The sequence below is a fragment of the Vespula vulgaris genome, chromosome 14, assembly GCF_905475345.1.
Source record: "Vespula vulgaris chromosome 14, iyVesVulg1.1, whole genome shotgun sequence".
NCBI lineage: Eukaryota > Metazoa > Arthropoda > Insecta > Hymenoptera > Vespidae > Vespula > Vespula vulgaris.
In genome coordinates, this window is record NC_066599.1 from 4,651,312 (window position 1) to 4,675,016 (window position 23,705).

General features: G+C 36.0%; 1 protein-coding gene and 1 long non-coding RNA gene across 8 annotated transcripts in view; one reads left to right on the forward strand and one right to left on the reverse strand.

Moving 5' to 3' along the window:
• Positions 1–23,705, forward strand: part of LOC127069216 (titin) — a 126,850-nt gene that overhangs the window by 35,697 nt on the left and 67,448 nt on the right. Inside the window, exons 52-79 of one of the 2 annotated variants that reach the window (XM_051005999.1) lie at positions 2,758–2,938; positions 3,074–3,270; positions 12,797–12,839; positions 12,924–13,198; positions 13,300–13,508; positions 13,612–13,833; positions 13,924–14,270; positions 14,357–14,705; positions 14,767–15,005; positions 15,203–15,432; positions 15,513–15,656; positions 15,737–15,997; positions 16,071–16,214; positions 16,305–16,577; positions 16,662–17,207; positions 17,283–17,760; positions 17,855–18,435; positions 18,525–19,067; positions 19,159–19,413; positions 19,487–19,630; positions 20,007–20,408; positions 20,824–21,225; positions 21,433–21,655; positions 21,729–21,901; positions 22,409–22,548; positions 22,630–23,146; positions 23,224–23,367; positions 23,447–23,701. In XM_051005999.1, coding sequence (XP_050861956.1) covers positions 2,758–2,938; positions 3,074–3,270; positions 12,797–12,839; positions 12,924–13,198; positions 13,300–13,508; positions 13,612–13,833; positions 13,924–14,270; positions 14,357–14,705; positions 14,767–15,005; positions 15,203–15,432; positions 15,513–15,656; positions 15,737–15,997; positions 16,071–16,214; positions 16,305–16,577; positions 16,662–17,207; positions 17,283–17,760; positions 17,855–18,435; positions 18,525–19,067; positions 19,159–19,413; positions 19,487–19,630; positions 20,007–20,408; positions 20,824–21,225; positions 21,433–21,655; positions 21,729–21,901; positions 22,409–22,548; positions 22,630–23,146; positions 23,224–23,367; positions 23,447–23,701 — 7,917 coding nt within the window. Of the gene's footprint in view, positions 1–2,757; positions 2,939–3,073; positions 3,271–7,536; positions 8,054–12,796; positions 12,840–12,923; positions 13,199–13,299; positions 13,509–13,611; positions 13,834–13,923; positions 14,271–14,356; positions 14,706–14,766; positions 15,006–15,202; positions 15,433–15,512; positions 15,657–15,736; positions 15,998–16,070; positions 16,215–16,304; positions 16,578–16,661; positions 17,208–17,282; positions 17,761–17,854; positions 18,436–18,524; positions 19,068–19,158; positions 19,414–19,486; positions 19,631–20,006; positions 20,409–20,823; positions 21,226–21,432; positions 21,656–21,728; positions 21,902–22,408; positions 22,549–22,629; positions 23,147–23,223; positions 23,368–23,446; positions 23,702–23,705 lie in introns of those variants that run through there. The other variant, XM_051006000.1, reaches the window with a different exon arrangement.
• LOC127069221 (uncharacterized) lies at positions 454–7,339 on the reverse strand. Of its 6 annotated transcripts, none has more exons than XR_007783382.1 (6): positions 6,785–7,339; positions 4,958–5,298; positions 4,016–4,241; positions 3,760–3,946; positions 3,634–3,688; positions 454–2,489 (listed from the first exon to the last, which is right to left on the reverse strand). It is a non-coding gene; the product is annotated as an uncharacterized LOC127069221 (long non-coding RNA). The 6 variants fall into 6 exon arrangements; XR_007783384.1 differs by having other exon boundaries at positions 454–1,907; positions 2,389–2,489; positions 3,760–4,241; XR_007783383.1 differs by having other exon boundaries at positions 3,760–4,241; positions 4,958–5,115.

The window sequence follows — 23,705 nt, forward strand, 5'->3', positions numbered from 1 at the left end:
GAGGGTGGTGGAAAATGTCTAACTTTCTGTCGTCCATAGACTTCGAATCGTCACGTATATAAATGTTTCATGAAATTCTAATTAGACAGGTAATTTGTTCTAGAAAGATCCAAGAAAATTGTTTTGATGTCAAACTTTATATTTTATTGTAAAGAAGACGAAAATAACGTCAAATCCAAAAATCATTCAATTCGTTCAAGTTTAAAGAATATGATTGTTTTGTATTTTTTATTAATATTTCGCAATATGGACGAGGAGTTCTAGTCAATCATCAGTGAGAAGAATCCGAGTGATTTCGAAAAGTGGTGGTGAATTTTTTTGTAGTCGCGTCATGACTCTTTTCAATGCATTTTTGTCGTTGCTGACACTAAAGACTTTCGAAAAAAAATCGCTTCGATAGGCTATTTTCTTTTCTTTTGCGTATTTCTCTCGCACTTTTTCTTTCTTGCTCTCTTTCTTTATTTCTCTCTCCCTCTCTTTCTATCTCTCTATCTCTCTTTGTTACTTTCTCAGTTCTTTATTACTTTCTCTTTAGCACATGATCGTTTTCCTAACTTTTTTCATCCATCCTATCATGGATTAGAATTATAGTTTTTTTTTGTTTTTACTTTTCTTGAAAAATTATCTTATACTCTCGTGAGATCGACAAACTTACACAGTAATACATATGTATGAAAAAGATCCTTTTAAAGAAATTCTACGAGCATATTTCTATATTTGTAAGATGAAATGAGAAGGAGAAAACGATCAAGGATTCAAAAAAAAAAAAAAAAAGTAAAAAAGAAAAAAGAAAAAAAAAGAAAAAGAAAAAGAGAGAAGATTCTGAAAAAGCGTTCATTTACATCTCTTAAATCATTAAGCAAATCTATTTATTTATCTAAGTGAGTCTTTTGTTCGAAAATAAAAATGCTAGTCACATTTTGTTACTTAAAATCTAGACGAACGATAAGACTACTACTATTTGTTATTTTCTTGCATAAATAAGAATGAATCGGTTGATTGAGGATCGACATGTGTTGCGTTCCACATGTTTTTAATTTTTTGGTGTTTCCATGATATATTCATTAATTTCTTCAGATTAAATATATAAATGAATTTATGGCGAAGGCGAAACACGAGATTGTTATAACGCATTCGCGAAAACACAAACAGATCATTGTTAATGTTCTTATCATCGTCAACGCTATGATATACTGTGTAAATAAACGTGTGCTTCCTCTGCAATATAAAAGCTGGGTTTTATGGTGTAACCATTTATTTTTCTCTTTCCCGCCCTGCTGTCGCTCTTTCCGTAAAAAAAAAATCATAAACCATGTACTTACGTAGTTATGTCTGCGATGGATATTCGTATGTCTTGCATGTACATAATTGAAAAAAGCGATAAGGTACGATTTATCGAAAGTTAAAAATAGCAAATTAGTTGAACGTTTTGGGAATATGTAGAATAATTTTCTGTAGATAATATAGTTTTAATTAAATATGCACGAACGATCATATATATAATAAACGATAATCATTGAACATCATCAAAATCGAGACTATGAATCATTACTAACATCTGGAGATTACTAACTTATCATTGATGGTAATGGGTAACCTATTGCACGTACTTATATACTTGCACTAGGTATTATTTAATTTAATTATTCGTTCGATTGCAACAAAAGTGACACAGTATATTTTGTATGCGATAAAACAACATTATTAAAGCAAACATTATTAAAATAACAGCCGTATCATTTTTTTTGCATGGCAAATGTAATTTATATGATATAAAGGCGAATAAACATAGTCGGATTATTTTGGATATAAATTTTCTCCGAAGAGTAGACGAATTCTGAACGGAAGGTATGAAAATAGACGGCAAGGTAAATCGGAAGTGCGGAGGGAAATGTTGACTCGCCGATCTAAGAATAAACGAAGGAGAACAAGTTATATATCGATTGTTTAAAGATGTTTATCTTATTTATTTATTTTTTCATTTTTTTTCGAGAATTAAAAAAGAAGACACGGATTCTTCGCGAAATCCATTGCGTCAAAATTTGAAGAAAGGAGAAAATTGCAAATAAAATTTCTCGTTTATTTGTTCTGTTGTTCAAACGAATTTCGCATTTATCTGATCGCAACAATTACCATCGCAATATATAGATCGTTAAAGTTTCGCGAAAGAGCCGAGTTTAAGAGTCACCGACTGTCTTGACAAGTGTTATCACACTTTAAATAATTTTAATTTTTGAGCAAAGAGTCGCGATGAAAGAAAGGATAGAGGATCTCCGGGGGATCTGGTACGCGGGGAACAGTCAGAAATAGCAACGTCGATCGAAGAGATTTTACGGGAGGAATTTTCGAAGCGTCGCAAGTCGATTTGGTTTTCTCTACTTAACTTACCTCGAATTCGTTATTGTTATTCGTTCTACACGGAAGATTTTTGATCGGAAACGAATAATATGATGTTTCGGCATCGATGATGTCATCCTTCCTCTCGTCGTCTACCTCGAAAGAAATTATTTACTTAAGTGAATAACGATTTAAGCATGAGGAGAGGAGGGAGACAGATAAAGAGAGAGGAACGCGCTTAACGATTCGCTTGTTTACTTTTCGTTTGTACCTTCTACTTATGTAAAAGAAAAACAACGAACAAATTCGCATGCAAAAGAAAAAGAAAGGAAATAGAAAAAAGGGAAAGGAAAAAAAAAGAAAGAAAAAAGGAAAATAAAATAGAAATTTTCCCTTATTCTACATTAAACGCGATTTCAGGTGTATCCCCGCAATTTGACGCGAGCAATCGAGAACGATCCATTAATGAGGAATTATTGGAATGTTCACCGAGGTACGTAGCACTGAAGGATCTCTTTCTACCTCAAGAAGAAATCAAGCTCACCATAACGAATCATCGGCACGCATCGATTTACGAATTTGCACTGGCATCTAATTACAGGTAGATGGAAATATAGATACAGCCAAATGTCGTTACGTTCTGTTTTTTTTTCTTTTTTTTTTTTCTTTTTTTTTCTCTTTTTAATGCGACCGATAGGCTTGGGCGTGCGTTTACCAAGCGGAATTGCTTTTGCAGCTGCGAGAACAGGAGTTATCTTGAAAATTGTACCGGTGAATACGATTACGACGAGAGGACAGGAGAACCGTACGCTAAGTCAAAACGTCTCGATTTTTCTGATATTGAGAGAAACGGGACGTGTTGCGACCTCGATCAGGACGACGAGAACGAGGATGATTTGCATACGCAGTCATTTCGTAGGATCGAGTCGAACGGTAAAGTACATTTTTTATTATATTACGTATTATAATTATCTACGTATGCAGATTTACGTATATATTATTGTAAATATCTGAAGAGAAGGAAGATTGATTGAATACATTCAGAGTTATAGCAGTAATTGTTCGTCGTTGTCCGTGAATCGCGAAAATAGAATTCCACGCTCTCGATTAGTCTACTAGCAGGTGGACAATATGAGCGTTCAAGCCTTGTCCGATGATTTTAAGAGGAGAGCTGAATCATAGACACGATGAAACACGATTAGTAACGCCGGCGAATATTTCATGAATCTCGAAATAGAAGCTCGTTGGTAGCGCTTTGCGCTACCTTCGTGAAACGATGATTCATATTCGACCCACCTTTCGCTGATCCTTCTGAAGTTTTCCTCAGTTGAGAGCTTTCAACGAGGACGCTCTGTAAAGTTTGCATTTTACGATGATTGCTCGAAATAACCATGAAAATCTAATACCAATCAATTTATTTACCCGCCACTTAGATTCAGTCGTATGTATTGCGAAACATCTAGCAGGTATAGTGTAAGGTGGATTTCTCTCTCTCTTTCTCTCTCTCTCTTTTTCCTTCTTTTACCTCGTAACACGAAACCGAAGGCATTGTACAGCGATTCCGTCCAGCATAATGTCTGAATTACACGCTCGCGCGACTGGATCTGACCTACAACTCACGAGCGAGGTTTCGTACGAGTGCAGTTTAAACCGCGGTTAAGCTGTACCATATGTTTACCTGCACGATATAATCAGCCTGAGTTACTTTATTGGAATATCGTTCGATGATTGTTTTTCATGAATAATTTTTTTCCTTCTTAATACGTATTGAACGTAGAACGGGTGAAGAAATGATAACTTTTCTTTTCCGATATGAACGCACTTAACGATTGAATTTTGATATCCCAAAGAATGTCATCGATTATTCTTACGATCAAGTAATCATTTTATCGGAGAGATAATACCTAAGAATATTCGAGGTTATTAGCACTAAACGGTTCATTTTGTATATATAAGTTTAAATATAAATATAAATATATATATATTTATATATATATACACACACACACAGAGGAAAGTGTACATATAGCATGCAGCAGCATCGTTGGCACCACACATATGTAAGTTACGCTTACTGTGCGAGTTTGCGAGGACCAGCGCGTGTCTCGCTCCGATTCGTCGGGATGCGGAATGCTAACGGTTGGACAAGATCGTTCCTATACCTACATAAGTTTCACGTGATGTAGGAACGATCTGTCAACTGGCTTAAATCTCTGATTTTTTTTTTTTTATTCAAAATGTCCTATCAATTTTAGCAAATACCAACAATTGGTTGAACGATTAAACCAAACGATAAAATTTTCGAATCATAATTCGAAAGTACGTAAAATCGAACACTTTTTGCGAAAAGGAACATTTAGTAAAATAAAGATAAAAATAAAAATAAAAAAAAAGAGAGAAACAATGTCGAAATCGTGTTGTGCTACGAATCGATGTGCGCGCGACGTTTTAAAAATAAAACCTCGATACTTGGATCGTATTCGAAAAGAAGGGCATTAAGAGTAACACGACGTTAGATGTAAAAAAAAAAAAAATAAAAAGGAAACGCACTCGGCTGGTGATTCGTAACGAATTAAAAGGATACTTCGTCGCATCGTCCAACGAGTTCGTACTCACTTACGAGTATTATTACGCACGTCCCTCCTTCTTGTCGTCGTCGTTGTCGTCGAACGAGTTTAGAGCAGACCAAGTCAGCGACATGCCGCCGCAAAATGCGTCGGCGAGCTCTCGAAACTCTTTCATCGGGGGTTGCTCATGGCTAAACTTGGCCAACCAAGCCTACGTACGGTACATACGAGTTGGGCTTAATTGATTTATGTTATTTTTAATATTTCTTGCGTTTTTTCTCTTTTTTTTTATCTCTTTTTTCTTTTTTTTTTTCTTTAATTTGTTTCTGCTTATCTAGCAATAGTGATATGTCGTACATTCAAGTCATCTATTAACAAATCTTGTATTGATGTCCTAGTTTTGTACAACAAAATGAATACAAACTGCGTCAAGGATTTTACTTTTTTTTAGGATGATTCATTTATAAAAGCGCTCAAATTCATTTATAAAAGTAGCAATAATTATGAGCCAAAATTTGAAATCGGATAGGCTTAAATTTTGTTCAAACGTTCTTTTTCGTTCAAGGTTATTCGAAGGTCAATAAATTTGTATCATTAAATTCCAATGACTTTTTCTTCCTTTTTTTCACGCTTATTAAAAATTGATATAAATGTCAACGATAGATGAAGCAATGATTGTAATCGATATCGCGAGAATGGACGATCACGATTGCGGACAGGTGTGATACCAGACAAGTTCTCACCAACAATATGCTTGTGTGCATGGCATATGTAAAATACGTCTTGAAAGATAGGAGAGAGTTGAGAATAAGAAAAAGGAAGCGAAATAGAGGCCGGGAAAAAGATATAAATACAGTCTATGGAAGGTTGTGAGTGCGTGTATGTAAATATTGTACTAGTCTAACGTGTATGAAGATAGAAGAAAATGGGGCGTTTAGAAAGAAAAACAAAAGTACAAGAGAGAAAATTTAGAAAGAAGTGCATTTTAAATTTGTTCTGTAAACTGAAGTTTCACCGTTGAATAAAGATGTTTGAGAAAATATCGTTCAATTAAATTAAATGATATTAATAATGATGAACATTTGATATAAATTAGTAAAGAATGAAATAATAGAAACGAATAAATGTAACATATTGTTAAAGAAAGAAAGCGAGAGCGAGAGCAAGTTTAAAGAAGTGGAGAAGGAGTAAGAAGAAGAAGAGGAAGAAGGAGAAGGAGGTGGAGAAGGAGGAGGAGGAAGAAGAAGGGGAGGAAGAGAAGGGGGAGGGGGAGAAAATGCGAAGACGCGTGGGCGGCTGTCAGTGAGCGCGAGAACTGCGTGAGCCACGCGTCGTTTCATCGTATCGTGTCACATTGGCTCCTAGGTATCTCTTTTGCCGAATTTAACAAAACATATATCTATAATTCGAGCAAGGAGGTACACGCGCGATACACTCCAATTTCTTTTACACCAAAAACGTAAGATTCGGTAAAAAGAAATCAGGATTTTCTCAAATTTTTCTATGAATAATTTAAAATTCATGAAAATGCATTAACTAATATATTAAGCAATATAATTGTTCTTTTTTCTACTTTAGTTAGTCCTTATCGTCGTTTATATCGGATAAACAAAGCAAAGAAAATTACGAGTGCAACGTAGAGATTTCTCACAAAACATTTGTAGGTAGGTAAGACGAAACAATGCTGTAACGTAATCAAATCTTATCAGAACAATTCGATCGAAAAAAAAAAGATAACAAAGAGTCCGTTTGTTCTTTCTTATGCGAAAGAATGAAACTGCTTAGCTGAATCAATATACGAAAAAGCTCATGCAACTTTCGAGAAAAAAAGTCAATGTCATTCGTTTATTATTACAACGATTTTACACATAGAAACGAACCTGAATTTCTTCGAAGGTTGAAACATGCTTGTTTGTAGCCCGCCTACGTCTAGTTACGAAGAGCCAAGGCACATTTTTTACGGCTCTAATCAGACACGCGAAGAATGGTTATTTTTATTCCTCGATGTTCTTGATTTAAAATCATCCATTAGTTATCTGGTACTTTGCTCAGGAGTTAGCTCTCGATCGATTAATTCCTTAATTCATAATTATTGAATACGAGTTACATAAATTAATAACGTAGGATTAAAAATGATTTCTATATGTCATATGAGTGACTTTAACAAGCTACGGTGCCAAACTTGGTACTGTCTATGTCAATTTGTACGTGTTCTTTCAATGATTCTTTCGAAAATGATTAATGCGTATAATCCGAATTCGATTTACAATCTTGATTGATCTCACGTCAAAATAAAGATATAGAAAATATTTGAATATGTTAAGTTTGAAGCTCCCCTTTATTCATATGATGTAACTGATTGATCACTGGCGAATATTACATTCCTCTACAGAGAGTTTTACATTACGAAACAAAGTAATTTCAAATGAAAAAATTGAAACATGGATGTAAGAGGATGATTTCAACGACGCGACCGAAACTTCGTCACTCATCTCTCGTCATCATTTTCCGTGTCTGAAGAAGCGTCGGGACGCGAGGCGTCCCCACCCTTGGAGTCGCCTTTGCTACCCCCACTTTTCGAGAAGGCTGTCTACGTTTTTCGAAGTCGTCTCCGCCAGCAATTCGCATTCGACCGACGTCTTGGTTTAAAGAGTCTCGGGGATAGAGTTTTGAAGATGACTTGACTTCTGCCGACTGGAGTGAGCCGCGAATAGAAGAGACAAATATTTTAGCGAAAAAAAAAATAAAGGAAGCGCTTCGATATTTCGATATTACGATATATATATATATATATTTATATATATATATTATAACGAAGAATTCGATCCAAGAGATCGTATACGCGAGTGATATAGAATTTTTGTTGTTGTTGAGTGTTTTTATGCCCTTAATTTTTCATTTTCGGAGATACGAATTTGAAGAAGAAGTATTTGAATCTATCGATCTACGACAGCTCGAGGGTCAGAATACTGTTTCCCTCTTGTAACGATTTTCTAATCGTCAAAAATCAATATCATACGTTCAATTCAAAATGAAGCGACAACAGCAACAGCAACAGCAACAACAACAGCAGCAACAACAGCAACAATTCACGCAACAAAGAACCGAACGACAGGTTACTCGGCAACAGATCACCAGTCAGCAGAGAGGTCAGTTGTTTTTTGGAATTTCATCATTATCTGAAAATACGAAACGAAATTTAAAAGACGAAAAATTTAGCCGAAAGGATAAATGCGTAGTTTAAAATTGTAGTTCGGTTAATTAGAATTTTATTGCACAATATGCATTGTATTTCTGTCACTGTTACATGACAAACTTTATAGCTCCCTGTTTCGAACATTGGTAAAGTTTTTCAATCAATCGATTTATTATAGGAAATATAAATAGAATAGATACGTAGTTACATTTATTTTGTTTTTTTTTTTTTTTTTTTATTTAATCCTTCCAGCATTTTAACTCTCAATTTCTTTGTAGAAATATCCCCCTGAAAGATATTCTATTTTCGAGCAAGAGCACCGCCTCTGCGAGATCTAAAGATAGCTAACCGCTCTTTGGACGCACGTCTTTTGAAAATTCCTGCACGCGTTGCCCTCTAACTTACTAAGTCGCCCTCCCTGAAGGATTTGATGTTTCTCAAAAAAAAAAAGAATTGTGCAGCAATACATTTTTAAAAGATACGGATGTCAAAGTTTGAACTAGGAGCTATTGCTTTACATTTGACATCTGTATCTGTCATTTGAACGAAGATGTCATTTTTATTAAAATAAGACAACTTGATGACTTTAATGTCATACCTATATGTGAATATATTGAGAAACTTATCAAAAAAACATTCTTAATCGTGCAATTGCGCATCTCATTCGATATAATTTGGTTCTAAGTTTAATACCGGCCAATGTATTTAACTATTTGATAGAGGAAATTTCCAAAAATCCATTTCATACATTTGAATGCATAACTTATAGTTACATACCAAAATTATAGTTATGTAGAGATATTATAACTTCTGAGAAAGTTCGTGCCGACATGAAATATTGGCGATTCTCCAAAAAACGAAATTACAAAGCTCAGATCAAAATGTCCTCGAGAATCATCATATTTACATTTACCAATCTTGTTGCACTATTCGATGCAAATGAAATTGATGCCAAAACTTCCACCATTACCAGGAAAAAATGTATCCTTCATTGGGGTGTTCGTGAATCATGTGTCAAAATAAAATTCGATCGTATTGTAGTCAGAAAGAAAGAGAGAGAGAGAGAGAGAGAGAGAGAGAGAGAGAGAGAGATAGATAGATAGAGAGAGAGAGAGAGAGAGAGAGAGAGAGAGAGAGAGAGAGAGAATAAGTTATTACTAGGATTGAGAATAACACCTACTCATACATTAAGTTTTATACTGATATTTTAAGAAATATCTAAATCATTTATGATACTCTGATTTCGTAAGAAAGATTCATTCGGTCTGATGACAAAATCATTTTTTAAGATATAATAATAGATTTTTAAGTGTGAAATAGATTTTTATAATTAAGAGTAATTGCAAGAAAATCGCTCGTCACTTACATTTTTTGTAATAATGATGCAAATCTATTTAAGTTCACCAGAAATAACAATTAATATTTCTTGGACAATTCTAACTAAACTGCAGATCACGGCATTTATAATTTATCATCAAGAAAGTCTACTTAAAGTGGTTTAACTAATCCTTGAGACTAATTCTTATTCGTAAAAGACTAAATGAAATGATCGCGCCTGCAAGACAATTAATCTTTCAATTGTCTAATAACATGTCCACGAACGATAATACGCTTCTGTATCTAGAAGAAATCATACCCAAAATTTGCTTGCATAGAATTTGCAATCGAAATTCTTACTTGGCTGAAGAAGCATACTTGTCTTCAATTTGGCATTGATTCTCAAAAGTAACATCAATCTATATGTTTATTGACACATTTAATATATTATGTTGAAAAATCTTTCGAAACAGCTGTCAATTCTAATTCAATATCAAATTTATACTATTTCCCTATCGTTCTTTTCCTGATTTTTTTTTTAAGTATTTATTCCCTATATTATCTCGAAATTATATCTAATATTTATTATGTGAATATTATGCATCAAAAGAATCGTAAGGAATATTTAAAAACGATCGATCAGCAAAAATTCATGATACATAACTAAAGAAGAATTTTATTTTCGTAGTAATCCGAAACAGCTGATCGAACAGAATGCAACCTGTCATCGTCAGCATGTTGTAAACAATAAGCGATCCAAGCATTGACAAGAAGTATCATAGTGTAACACAAAGCGAAAAAAGTTTAAGTAAAGATTGCATCTACAAAGATAAAAAAAAAATTAGAAATAGAGATTATTTAATTTTGCTCAGTTATCAATTTTACGTAACGCACTAGACGATGGTCAAAATATGCACCATCTCGCATAGATACGTAGAGTTGCATCTCGTCGCGTCACTGGACGCTGCACACTGAGGAGATAATTGCTCCTAAAATGGCACAGGGTAATGCGATCCCCATCTAGATACAAAAATAGGATACCGCGCTTGTTCAACCGTGGTACGTCCTTCTCTCTCTCTTTCTCTCTTTTTCACTTTTTCGTAATTTCGATTAAAAAGGTGAGAGGTTAATGCTTTTTTAGCATGGATTCACCGTTTGATTTCCATCTTTAAGTTCGCTAAATGTTTCAGAACAGAAGCAATTTGTGTGTGCAACTTATTGATACGTTATATCTTCCAAAATAGTCTTCAAAGAATTTTTATCCTAGTTTTCTGAATGAAATGAATTTCACTATATTTTCTTTCTACTTTCATTTTTTCGTTTGATTTCTTTGTAACAATATTGCTTTAAGAGATAATCTATTTTAAATCCAAAGAGTCATTTCTGCAAAGTTTAATTATAACTATGTGCTATTTTTATCATCGTTCTCCAAAAGTTCTTGTTTCATCAAGTCACCTTCTCTTTGAAGATTTTTTCAATGCTATGGAAAAAGTAAAAAGGAAATAAAGCAAATGCAAAAGATCTGTCATTGAAGAATAAGTTTCTCGGACGGTTGTCTAAGTGTTGAACTAAATCATTTGTTTTTCTTAATTAGGGATAATTGATGTATTCGACCGTTTAATATACCCAATCGAAACATTTTCAAAGAATTTGTAGTCATAATATAATGTAAGCATAACTTTTGGAGAATTCGTATTGGTTGAAATATTGGCTGCGTTCCAAAAAACAGGATTACAAAGTACCTAATTACGTTTACTGATTCCGTTGTATGGTGTGGTGCAAATATAATCATTCCTAAAACCTTCACCATATTCCAGGAAAAGTATATTATTCGCTACCACATCTATGATTCATATATAAAAATAAAATTTGGCTGTATTGTAGTCGACATCGTTACCAAAATTATAAATAACATACATCTGCTATTATTGTTATTTTAAGAAACGCGAAAAATGACTTGATACAATATTTTTTTTATAAAAGAAATGCTTTCGATCTAGAAATGAAATAAAAATCATTTTAGACATGCTAGGTTAAAGATATACATGTATATAGGTAAAATGAATACGTGTATGTTTATTATTCTGAAGAGATTCATATAACTGAAAAATAAGAGAAAATATTTGTATTGAATTTTACATCACCGATGATATATTGAAAGAGTTTTTGCAAGTACACAAGAAAATACGTATGCAAAGTAGGGATGGAAGAGAGATCAACGCTATGAGCAATTTTATTTTGGTCAGTGACTGGCTTTGCGTAACGGAGAACATGATTGGTCGAGGTACGCAACCATCCGGCATAGACACGTAGCGTCGCATCGCGTCTCGGCGCTGGGTGCTGCGCAGCGTAAAGATGGTTGCTCCTAAAATGGCCCAGGGTAACGCGATCCCCATCTGGATACAAAAATAGGATACCGCGCTTGTTCAACTGTGATACATTCCTCTCTCTCTCTCTCTCTCTCTCTCTCTCTCTCTCTCTCTCTCCCTCTCTCTCTTTCTTTTTCTCTCTCTCTCTCTCTCTCTTTCTCTTTTTTTTTCGCTCACTCTTATGAATACGATATTTTTTTTTATTAGAGCACTTTATCACCCTATGTATCCTTATTTTTTTCTTACAAAAGACATACATACTTGACCTTCGATAATGACAGGGAAATGAATCGTGAAGCGTGTGTCTTAATACACATTTGTTTCATATCGATCATTTAAGATTACAAAGGTCATTGAACAGATTATAACGACTTTTTGTGAATCACGAGAACGAATTCTTGAAATAGAATTAGTGATTTGGATTCAGTACACAATTGGCATTAAATGCTTTTTATTTCTTAAAGTGATGATCGTTCATCATTTAGATTTAAGATATAGAAAAGGATATCAATTACGTAGAGATTAAGTAATTTTATTGCACTTTGAAATAGCAGCATCATGAATAATGATATTGTCTTCCTAATCGTTATTGTTCTCAAAAGGCAATTAAGAAACTTATTAAGCGTACGTTAATGACTGGATTTATTTCAAAGATGTTGATGCAGATAAATTCACGATACTTTTAACCGATTTTAATTTGTCTTGTTATGGTACTTGTGGCCAGGGTAGTCCAATTTATTTCACGATGTGTGCTTTCAAATCTAATGAGCAAATTGGCTTAATTGCGTGGCGTCAAGCATTTCCATCAAAACGTATGGTCGCCTTGATGCGTGACGATAATAGGAAAAACGGCGTAAACGCTTCGTTTCCCCGATTCGTTCTACCCTAGTTGGATGGAATAAGAATACATTTTGTTCTAGCTTGGTGCGAATCATATTGAAGGCCGATTTCAATGGGCAAGATTTTACACGTTATAAAATTAACTAATTATATCGTTTTTGTTTTTGCAGTCCAAGGGGAAATAGTAATGCAAACGACGCCAACGATACCAACGTAAGTCTAATTATCGTTAAAGTTAACATAAATAGCTAGAGAGATTTTTATGAAATAAGTTTGTTTTATTATCTACATTTATAGATTCACCGGCAGACCAGGTGATCCGTCACCTCCGGTTTTCGAGCAGATCTTTAAAAATGCAAGATTCGCCCAGGGTGGAAATGCCATTTTCGAAGGATGTGTACGTGGAAATCCAAAGCCGAACGTTTCTTGGACTCACAAGGGTGCTCCTTTATTGGAATCACGAAAAATTCGGATGTCTTACGACGATAAGACCGGCGTGGTTACGTTACAAATCAATCAGATAGGTCCAGGAGATGAGGGTGAATATACATGTAGTGCCAAAAATCAATACGGTAGGTTGAACAATTTTGGAAAGTCAATAACATTTGTCAAATCGTTATTTCAATCAGAACATTCGATGGAGAATGTTGTAATGATTGATCGAAAATTTTAGGAGAAGCGATCTGCTCGGTCTACATTCAACCGGAAGGATTCGGACCTCCGCCTCAACAGCAATTAGGTAGTTATAAAAAGGAATTTGCTCAAACCTTCCAAACGACTGAACAAAAGACCGGTAGCCAGACTTTTCAGCAACGTAGTTATCAGCAAATGTACGACAAGCGAAGTTATGTCAATGGAACGTCTAGCATTGAGGATTTCAAGGTCATTAGTCATACGTTTGGTTTTTTACTTTCATTTTCTGATATATCTAACAATATGATCGAGTAATCGAATCATTAATTAAATATCCGGCTCGTATTTACAGGTGGATACTTTCGAATATAGATTGTTGCGTGAGACGGAGTTCCGAGAATCGATTACACGTCGTTTTGTAGGCGAATCAGACTCGCAGATTTCTACGGTAATTGATCGTAGTCTGGGTCCGGTCGCACCAGCACAAATCGTTCAAAAACCGAGAAATTCGAAACTCATTGAAGGATCCGATGCCGTTTTTACTGCTAAAGTAACTGGAAATCCAAAACCAAGGGTAATCTTGAAAAAATTGTACTACATCACAAAACTATGAAGAAAGAAGAAAAACGGAAGAATATATATATATTGTTTTCGATCTTTCCAGTTGACTTGGTTCAAAAATGGCCAGAGGATCCGCGACTCACAACGCGTGGAAATGAGTTATTCAAATCAGCAAGCGACTCTGAAGATCAGGGTCGCTCTACCGGAAGATAGTGGCCATTATACTTTATTATCTGAAAATCAACAAGGTTGCACAGTAAGCTCGGCGTATCTAGCCATTGAATCTAGTGATCAAGTCGATCAAGCGGTTCATCAGACGCAACAAAGAGATATTGCGAAAAGCCAACAAATAGATTCTTCGTCATCAGAATCTGAAACTGGTAAAGTACTTCCGCCTAATTTCGTTCGTACTTGCGCTGATCGAGAAGCTACCGAAGGAAAGATGACAAGGTAAGAAAGAGTTGCGTTAAAATTCTTCTATTTCTCTCGTCGATTTGTAAATAAATATTCAATTGTCAAAATATGCCAATGTTTAGGTTTGATTGTCGTGTAACGGGTCGACCATATCCAGAAGTAACATGGTACATCAATGGACAACAAGTAGCCAATGATTTAACTCATAAAATTCTTGTTAATGAATCGGGTAATAATTCGTTGATGATTACCAACGTGAGTCGCGTTGATGCCGGTGTCGTCACTTGTATTGCCAGAAACAAAGCTGGTGAAACGTCTTTTCAATGCAATCTCAACGTCATCGAGAAAGAACAAGTTGTTGCACCGAAATTTGTCGAACGTTTTACGACTACTAATGTTAAAGAAGGTGAACCTGTAGTATTTACGGCACGTGCGGTTGGCACTCCTGTTCCACGAATCACCTGGCAGAAGGTAAAAAAGCATTACCTTGAACCAATGAATGGAATTTAAACGCTTTGTATATTTCATATAGGATGGTGTACCAATTGCACCGGGTCCAGAGGTGCGCATATCGATGGATGGCAGTGGAGCATCGACTTTGGATATACCTTGCGCTAAATTTTCTGATGCCGCATGGTATCAATGTACTGCACAAAATGTGGCTGGCTCCACTGCAACCCGAGCACGGCTTTTCGTTGAAACACCGAAGGGAGCCGCACCTGAACCAAGACGCTTGAATTTACCCCGACCGACAAAAATCATCGAACCAGAGTAAATTTTTAATTAGACTAATTTTAGAATAATCCTTTTTAATCTTTTTAAATTTCCCTCGTATAACATGTTTTTCCTAATGCCTACTAAAGATATATAAAGGAGAGAAAGGTATATTTTTGATAATAAATCTTTCATATATAAATTTCAGTAGTTGGATAGTTTATTAAAAATAAAAATGCTAATAAAACTTTCAGACCAACACCTGGCCCCGAAGTGATCTACCTAAGACACGTAGAACGAGCCAAACCATATTTGCCTCCTCCTGAAGAAGATAAAATTTATTCACCACCACGTTTTATCATACCATTAAGAGATGTGCATCAAATTGAAGGTGGACGTATTCACTTCGAGGCCAGAATCGAACCGGTGGGCGACCCCACTATGAGGGTTGAGTGGTATGTAAACGGAAGAGCTCTCGACGCAAGTAAGTATATCTATAATTTCATGTTATGGTAAATTTGTGCTATCGATTAAAAATGTCATATATTCGAATTAAATCCACAGGCTCACGCGCTACATCCATCTTTCGATTCGGCTTTATTTCTCTCGATCTCATCAGCATAGTTCTTCAAGATAGCGGTGAATATCTATGTCGCGTCGTTAGCTCTACCGGAGTTGCTGAATCTCGTGCCACTCTTAGCGTGACACGTGAGTATATATCTTTGATTATTTAGAATAAATTAGAACTCATAAACTTTGAATTAATATTGATTATCGATTCGTTTCAGCACGCGCTACGATCGAACAAGCTAGCCAACACCCCGACAGCCTTCAATATATCCAACAGCTTGAGGATTATAGCAAATATCAAAGGCAGGAGAGCGTGGAGGAGATATCATCTTCACAACGACCGGTCTTCATCCGACCACTCCAGGATCTTGGTGAGCTACAGGAAGGTCGTAACGCTCATTTTGAGGCGCAATTGACACCTGTTAGCGATCCCACCATGAAAGTGGAGTGGTACAAGGATGGTAGACCTATCACAGCTAGTGAGTATAAAAGAACATAATCTTAATAATATTTATATATTAAATATAAATTTGTTCTATTTATTCGCTTTAGGTTCAAGAATCACAACCATCTTCAACTTCGGATACGTCTCGCTCAATATATTGCACCTACGGGCTGAAGATGCAGGTTCTTATACAGTTAAAGCTGTGAATCGTTTGGGAGAGGCTATCAGCTCCGCGACTCTCCGTGTTTTTGGTAAGTTATTAGGATTGATAATTAAATAAGAATAATATAAAATAGTTTAAGATAATATGAATATCAATCATTTTCATTTGAACATTACAGCAAGAACGAGTGTTACAACAGATTTAGGTATTCCTGAGCAACAGAGATATATTGAAGCTGCCGAGGAGTTGGAAGCTTACCAACAGGCTATTCATCAAAAGTATGTACAAGAACAGCCTGAACCGACTAGCCCACCGGAATTTAAATCGCCTATTAAGGATCAAAATGGAATACGAGAAGGCGGGTTTGCTCATTTTGAAGCCCGCTTAGAGCCAATTGGTGATGCTGATTTACGCGTTGAATGGCTCAAAGATGGACGCCCTGTAGAAGCCAGTATGCATTTTTTTCATATTTCATATTAAACTTATAAAAAATATTTCAATGAATTGATTATATTGTTTCTTTTCTTTGAATTAGGTTCACGAATTACAACATTCTTTAATTTCGGTTATGTTGCACTTACTATTAAATATGTCACGATTCACGACGTTGGCGTTTATACATGCCGTGCTTATAACAGAGTTGGTGAGGCCCATACCACCGCTCAATTGAGTGTCATTAGCAAAAACGATGTTATCTATGACAGTCAACATCCTACCGGCTTACAAAGAATTCAAACACTTGAGGATTCGAGCAAATACATGCGTCAAGTACAAGAGGAAGTACAGGTGAAGCAAGCACCACGTTTCTTAGGTACTTTGAAAGGGACCAATAAGATCGTCGAAGGTCAGCGTGCACACTTTGAAGCACGAGTCGAACCTCAAAGTGATCTGACTATGAAAATTGAGTGGTATCATAATGGCAAAGCGATTACTGCTGCTAATAGGATTCAAACCTATCATGATTTTGGATATGTAGCGATCGATATTCTTCAAGTTCGACCTGAAGATGCTGGTACATATACCGTAGTCGCAAGAAACGCTCTTGGCGAAGCTCAACTTTCAGCGACTATGATCGTCGAGAGTGAGTATCATGTCCTATTATCAATTAGTTTTTATATCAATTAACTATTTACACATATTTTTACTCTTTGTTTAGCACGCTTAAGCGTAGATACCAGCAGTATGCATCGTGGTACTTTTGAAAAAACTCAACGTCTCGAAGAATCTAAATTCGTCGAACCACAATATCACATCGAAGAAATATCTAAATCAAAACCCATTTTCGTACAACCATTAAGTGATCCAAAGCCAGTTAGCGAAGGAAAAAATATTCATTTGGAGTGCCGTTTAGAACCAATGGGAGATCCAACTATGAGAGTCGAATGGTTTCAAAATGGACGACCTGTAACAGTTGGTTCAAGATTCAGAACTTATTATGACTTCGGTTTCGTCGCCCTAGATATTGTACATTCAACTATTTATGATTCGGGAGAATATACTGTTAGGGCTACCAATCATCTTGGTACTGCACATACTTCTGCTTGTGTCAGAGTCATCGGTAGATCTGATGTTGTTACAGAAACACAAAACGAACAGTCGCTTGAGCAAATTCAAATGTTAGAGGATTCTTCCAGGTTAGTAAAACTATGATCAAATGTATAATGATTAAATTAAATAAGTGAGATGATGACTGAATCTGTCTCTCTCTTTTTTTTTTTTTTTTGTTAGATATCGTAAAACTCAGCAAGAAGAAGTTACAGTAATGCAAGCACCTCAATTTACTCGAGCACTTCATAATATTGAAACGGTAGAATTAACGAATGTTCATCTCGAATGTCGCCTTCAACCGGTCGGCGATGCAACCATGAGAGTAGAATGGTTTGTTAATGGAAGACCAGTTAAAACTGGACACCGATTTAGACCATCTTATGAATTCGATTATGTGGCTTTGGATATTCTTGGTGTTTATCCCGAAGATTCTGGCGTTTATACTTGTCAGGCAACTAATCAGTTAGGTGAAGCTGTTACTTCGTGTTCGGTACGTGTACATGCGAAGAAGGATCTCTTACTGGAGTCTCAACATCCAGAAGGTTTAGAAAGAATACAATACTTGGAAGATGCTTCACGATACAAAAGGCACGAGTTGGTTGATGAAGTTGTAACCGTAAAGCCCAAATTCATTACTAGTCCAAAGAACCAAGAAAACCTTAGGGAAGGACAACACGCTCATTTTGAATGTAAGCTTGAACCTGTAACAGACTCGAATTTAAAAGTTGAGTGGTATAAGAACGGTCGTCCAGTTACAATAGGTGAAGTATCACTTTTTTATCAAAGGAATATTTTTATCAAAGGAATTGATTAAATATAATTGATTTATTTTGTATTTTTCTGTTTATAGGACACCGATTCCGTCCAATTCACGATTTTGGTTACGTTGCATTGGATGTGATCGATTTAATTGCTGAAGATTCTGGAACGTATACTTGCCGTGCCGTCAATCTTGTTGGTAGTGACGAAGTTTCGTGCACATTATCTTGCCGCTCAACGGCACAAATTCTAACAGATACACGAAACGAAAGCGGCCTCGAGCAGATTCATTATCTTGAAGATCGTTCCAAATATCATCGGCAGGAAGTGATTGAGGAAACAACAACGCAGGCACCAATCTTTACCACTTCCTTAAATAACGTGGAGATAAAAGAAGGACAAAGAGCTCATTTCGAGTGCAGACTCATTCCTGTGTCAGATACAACGATGAAAGTCGAATGGTTCCATAATAATACACCTGTCAAGGCTGGTTCAAGATTTGTAGAAACCAACAGCTTTGGTTTCGTTGCACTCGATATCATGTATGCATATCCAGATGATTCTGGTACATATACTTGCCGTGCTAAGAACATTATTGGAGAGGCTATTACTTCAGCAACCGCTGTAGTACATTGTAAGTTTATAGCGTTTATTTTCAAATATTCGAAATTTTTTATTAAGTATTTATCTCAAGAATGTATTATTTAAATTATAATGTTTGACAGCGAAAAAATCAATTTACATGGAGTCACATAACGAAGAAGCTTTAGAAAGACTTCGTTACCTCGAAGATACCTCTCGTTATCAACGTAAAACTGTCCAAGAAGAAACAGTTACGCAAGCACCAGTTTTCACAATGCCAATCAAGGATTTGCGTGTGGCTGAGAATCAAGCGGCTCACTTTGAAGCACGTGTTATTCCAGTTGGCGATTCCAAGCTCAAAGTAGAATGGCTTCGTAATGGTGTACCTATTGCTGCTTGTAAGTTAAATACAAAGATCATTACATCCTTTCATGATTAATCGTGTATTACATAAAAATTTTATTTTTATAGCAAATCGCGTAACAACAATGCACGATTTTGGATACGTCGCTTTGAACATGAAGTATGTCAATCCTGAAGATTCAGGTACTTATACTTGTCGTGCGACCAACGATCTTGGAGAAGCTGTAACTTCAGCGACACTTTTCGTTCAATGTAAGTAAAGAATTGGATAAAAACAGAAATCGAATTGCTTCGTTAGCGAAGTAATTATTACAGCTCCATGTTTGCTAAGCTTTTGCTGTTTAAAGATACGCTTATTTTGCAAAATTTTTTATTTTGAACGTAGTACGAATATTGCTATTTTTTTGTGAAATCCTGAGAAATTTTCTCGTAAATATGTGATACCATTCACATATCATTTTTATTTATCAGTTTGATCTGTCAATACAATACTTGTTCAGAAATTTTAGAACGAACACTGATACGTTTGCTGTTCATTCGGGAACAATGATTTTCATATAAAATTAAAGCATCATCTATATCATTACTTCATACCACTATTACACTGACAAACTCTTCCACGACACAGCAAAAGCAGCCCTGCAATTCGAGTCGCAACACGAAAGTGCCTTGTCCAAACTTCAAGCCCTGGAAGATACCAGCAAATATCAACGTCGCGAGGAAGAAGAGATAGTGGTGAAAGAGAAGCCCTCATTTACGGTTCAATTGAATGGGCCTTCGAAGTTAGTCGAAGGACAAAGTGCACATTACGAATGCCGCATAGAACCCTATCCTGATCCGAATATGAAGGTGGAGTGGTTCCACAATGGTAAACCACTATCCACTGGTCACAGATACAGAACAGCTTGTGACTTTGGCTTCGCATCTTTGGACGTTCTGACAGTTTATGCTGAGGATTCCGGCACATACACCTGCCAGGCCACCAATAAACTGGGATCGGCCAAGAGCTCGATAAATCTTGATGTAAAATGTGAGTAAAATAATCAAGACGAACGATCGAATATCAATGATATACGATAACGTATTTTGCATCGATAGGTACTAGCTTATGCTTCTGTCTCTTTCCAATACGTATTTCGCTTTTCCAACATCGATCTTCGACTCATTGTTACAAATTATAATTGGATATGAGTTATCAATAGATTTGTGCCGATGCAGAAGATTTCTTGTTGAAACTGTGTGCGGGGACAGTAGGTGGATTTCTCTTGCATAGATTCCCTTTTTCGGTTTAGTCATTCAGTGATTTTTCCTTGTCTTGTTGTGCATACATGTCTTCTTTTTGTTTATTGTTTGCAAGCATCATTCCATATATGCGAATGACTTTCTACAAATGTATACAAATATTTGTCATATCCTCCAATATAACACGATGCGCTACTTTTCAGCACGCTCCTCTATAATCCGCGAAACCCAACATGAAAGTGCTCTTAAGAAGATACAATATCTTGAAGATGATTCTCGTTACAAACGTACCGAGGAAGAAGATTTCATAATCGCTGAGAAGCCTAAATTTGGAAGACCATTGAAGAATATTGAACACTTACCCGAAGGCAAGAACGCTCATCTCGAAGCAACGTTGACACCAGTTAACGATCCCACGATGATTGTTGAATGGTTCAGGGATGGAAGACCAGTACCTCAAGGACACAAATTTAAGACCACTTATGACTTTGGATACGTCGCTTTGGATATTCTTTATGCTTATCCCGAAGATTCTGGCACGTATATGTGTAAAGCCAGAAATGCTGTTGGTGAAGCTGTCACCACGTGCGTCATCAACGTAGATTGTAAGTTAAAAGAGAAGAAAATTATTTTATATAGTATATGTTACATAATACCCAATAATATGAATGTATTTCAAAACAAACGAAAAACATATGTCAAAAAAATTGTCAAAGAAATTGACAAGTATGATCATTGACGTCTATCAAAATTGAAATTAAAATGAAATATCGAAAATATTATCATTAAAGTTGTAATTTTCTTATTTACAGCTAAGCAAGGTCTCTTTTTGGATACCTTGGATGCTCAACGTTTACAAAAGATACGAGAATTAGAAACCGTTGAAATCAAAGAAGAAGTGGAGAAGGAAGTGGTTCATCAAAAACCTGTATTTTTAACGCCATTGAATAACCTGGATCATTTGAAGGAAGGCGAACATGCTCATTTAGAATGTCGCGTCGAACCGATCAACGATCCAAATTTGAAGATCGAATGGTATTTTTAAAAATATTTATTATTGCGCGATTTAATATTATAACACATTAATCTAAACAATATTGTATTCTAGGTTTGTAAACGGAGTTGCCGTAAGGACTGGTCATCGCTTCCGTACCACACACGATTTTGGTTATGTCGCTCTTGATATTTTGTATACTTATCCAGAAGATTCAGGAACTTATATGTGCAAAGCAACGAATTTGGCTGGAGAAGCAGTGAATACGTGCACTATTAAAGTTGGCTGTAAGTACTTTATTTCAATAATCGTATTTTTCTTGAGAAACTTACTTAACCATTTATCTGTTTCCATGATCAGCAAAATCGAATAAACATCATCCACCTGATTTCCATCTCCAGAAAAAATTACTCCACTCAACTTACAAACATAAATTTCCACATTTTTCCTCATCTCGACACAAGTTTCATGAAAATTTAAAAAAATCTATTAATACTAATCAAAATACACGAAAGGATTGTTGCTTCGTACCTTGCAAATCCGTCGAACCAAACACATGTAATTGTAAAAAATTTGCTCCCCAAGCTAGAATGACATTGCATGATTCTAACAAACATTCTCATATGCGGCGTATTACCTTTCGACGATGACAAGAACAAAATTTCTTCAAGTTAGTAGCCTTTCTTATAAAACCAGGAATTTGGAAAATTTGAAACGTTCTAATTGCTGTTAAAACAAAACAATTAATAGCTTAATAAATTGTGGATAAATTTTGGATTTTTGTACTTTTTTAGCTCGCCGGAGTATACTTTTGGACACACAACATCCAGATGGTCTCGAAAAGATTCGAGAACTTGAAGCTCAAGGTCATCCTGCTCGATTAGAAGTAGAAGAACCTCCATTGACCCCACCGAGATTTGTTTCTGAGCTCAGGGTACTCATTATTACGAAAAATTACGTCAGTAATAAAAAACGACTGCACAAAACATTAACAAATGGGTTGTTCTTTTCCTAGGGTACTACTGAAGTTTACGAAGGTCAGACAGCTCACTTTGAATGTCAGGTGGAACCACTTCACGATGCCAATCTTCGAATCGAATTCTTCCACAATGGCAAACCATTGCCATCGGCATCTCGTTTCCACATGACCTTTGACTTTGGATATGTGGCATTGGATATCAGTCACACAGTACCCGAAGATGCAGGACAATATTCTGTGAAAGCTATAAATGCCCTTGGACAATGCGTATCTTCCATTGAACTTAAAGTGATACCGCGTGACAATATCATCCTAGATTCTCAACGACCAGAAGGAATGGATAAGATTCGCGAGCTGGAAGCTCAACAACCATGGAAGAGGCCAGATATACCGGAACCACAAACGAGACAACGACCCGTTTTTACGCAACCCTTGCAGAATATCGATGCTATACCCGAAGGCCATACAGCTCACTTCGAATGTAGACTCATACCTGTTGGCGATCCTACTTTAAAAGTGGAATGGTTCAGAAATGAAGTACCCTTAGAAACAAGTACAAGAAAAATTTTCTTAGCTTCGGAATATTATCTCAATTTTTGGTACTACGAATAATTTTTTGATCTATTACAGGTTCCCGTATCACGAAAGTTCACGATTTTGGATACGTGGCTTTGGATATTACACATGTCCGCGACGAAGATGAAGGTGTTTACATGTGTCGTGCTTCCAATCCGCTTGGAGAAGCAGTTACTACGGCATCGATGAAAATTAAGAGTTAGTTTTTCTTCCACAGTTTATTGTATCTTAAGATTTACAGTTTAAATCAGAGATTTAATTATTTGTATGTATCTAGCTAAAGCCAGTATTCAATTGGATACCCAACACCCTGAAGCACAACGTAGAATCGCTCAATTAGAAGCTGATAAAGGCCCTAGCCGAGCAGAGGAACCAGATAAGGTTTTCGACAAGCCTATCTTTACTCAGTTATTAACTGGACCTACAGAACTCTGGGAAGGTCAGCTTGCCAGATATGAATGTAGAGTCGTTCCCGTGGGTGATGCTAGTTTGAGATTTGAGTGGTACATGAATGGAATCGAGTTGAAAATGGGTAG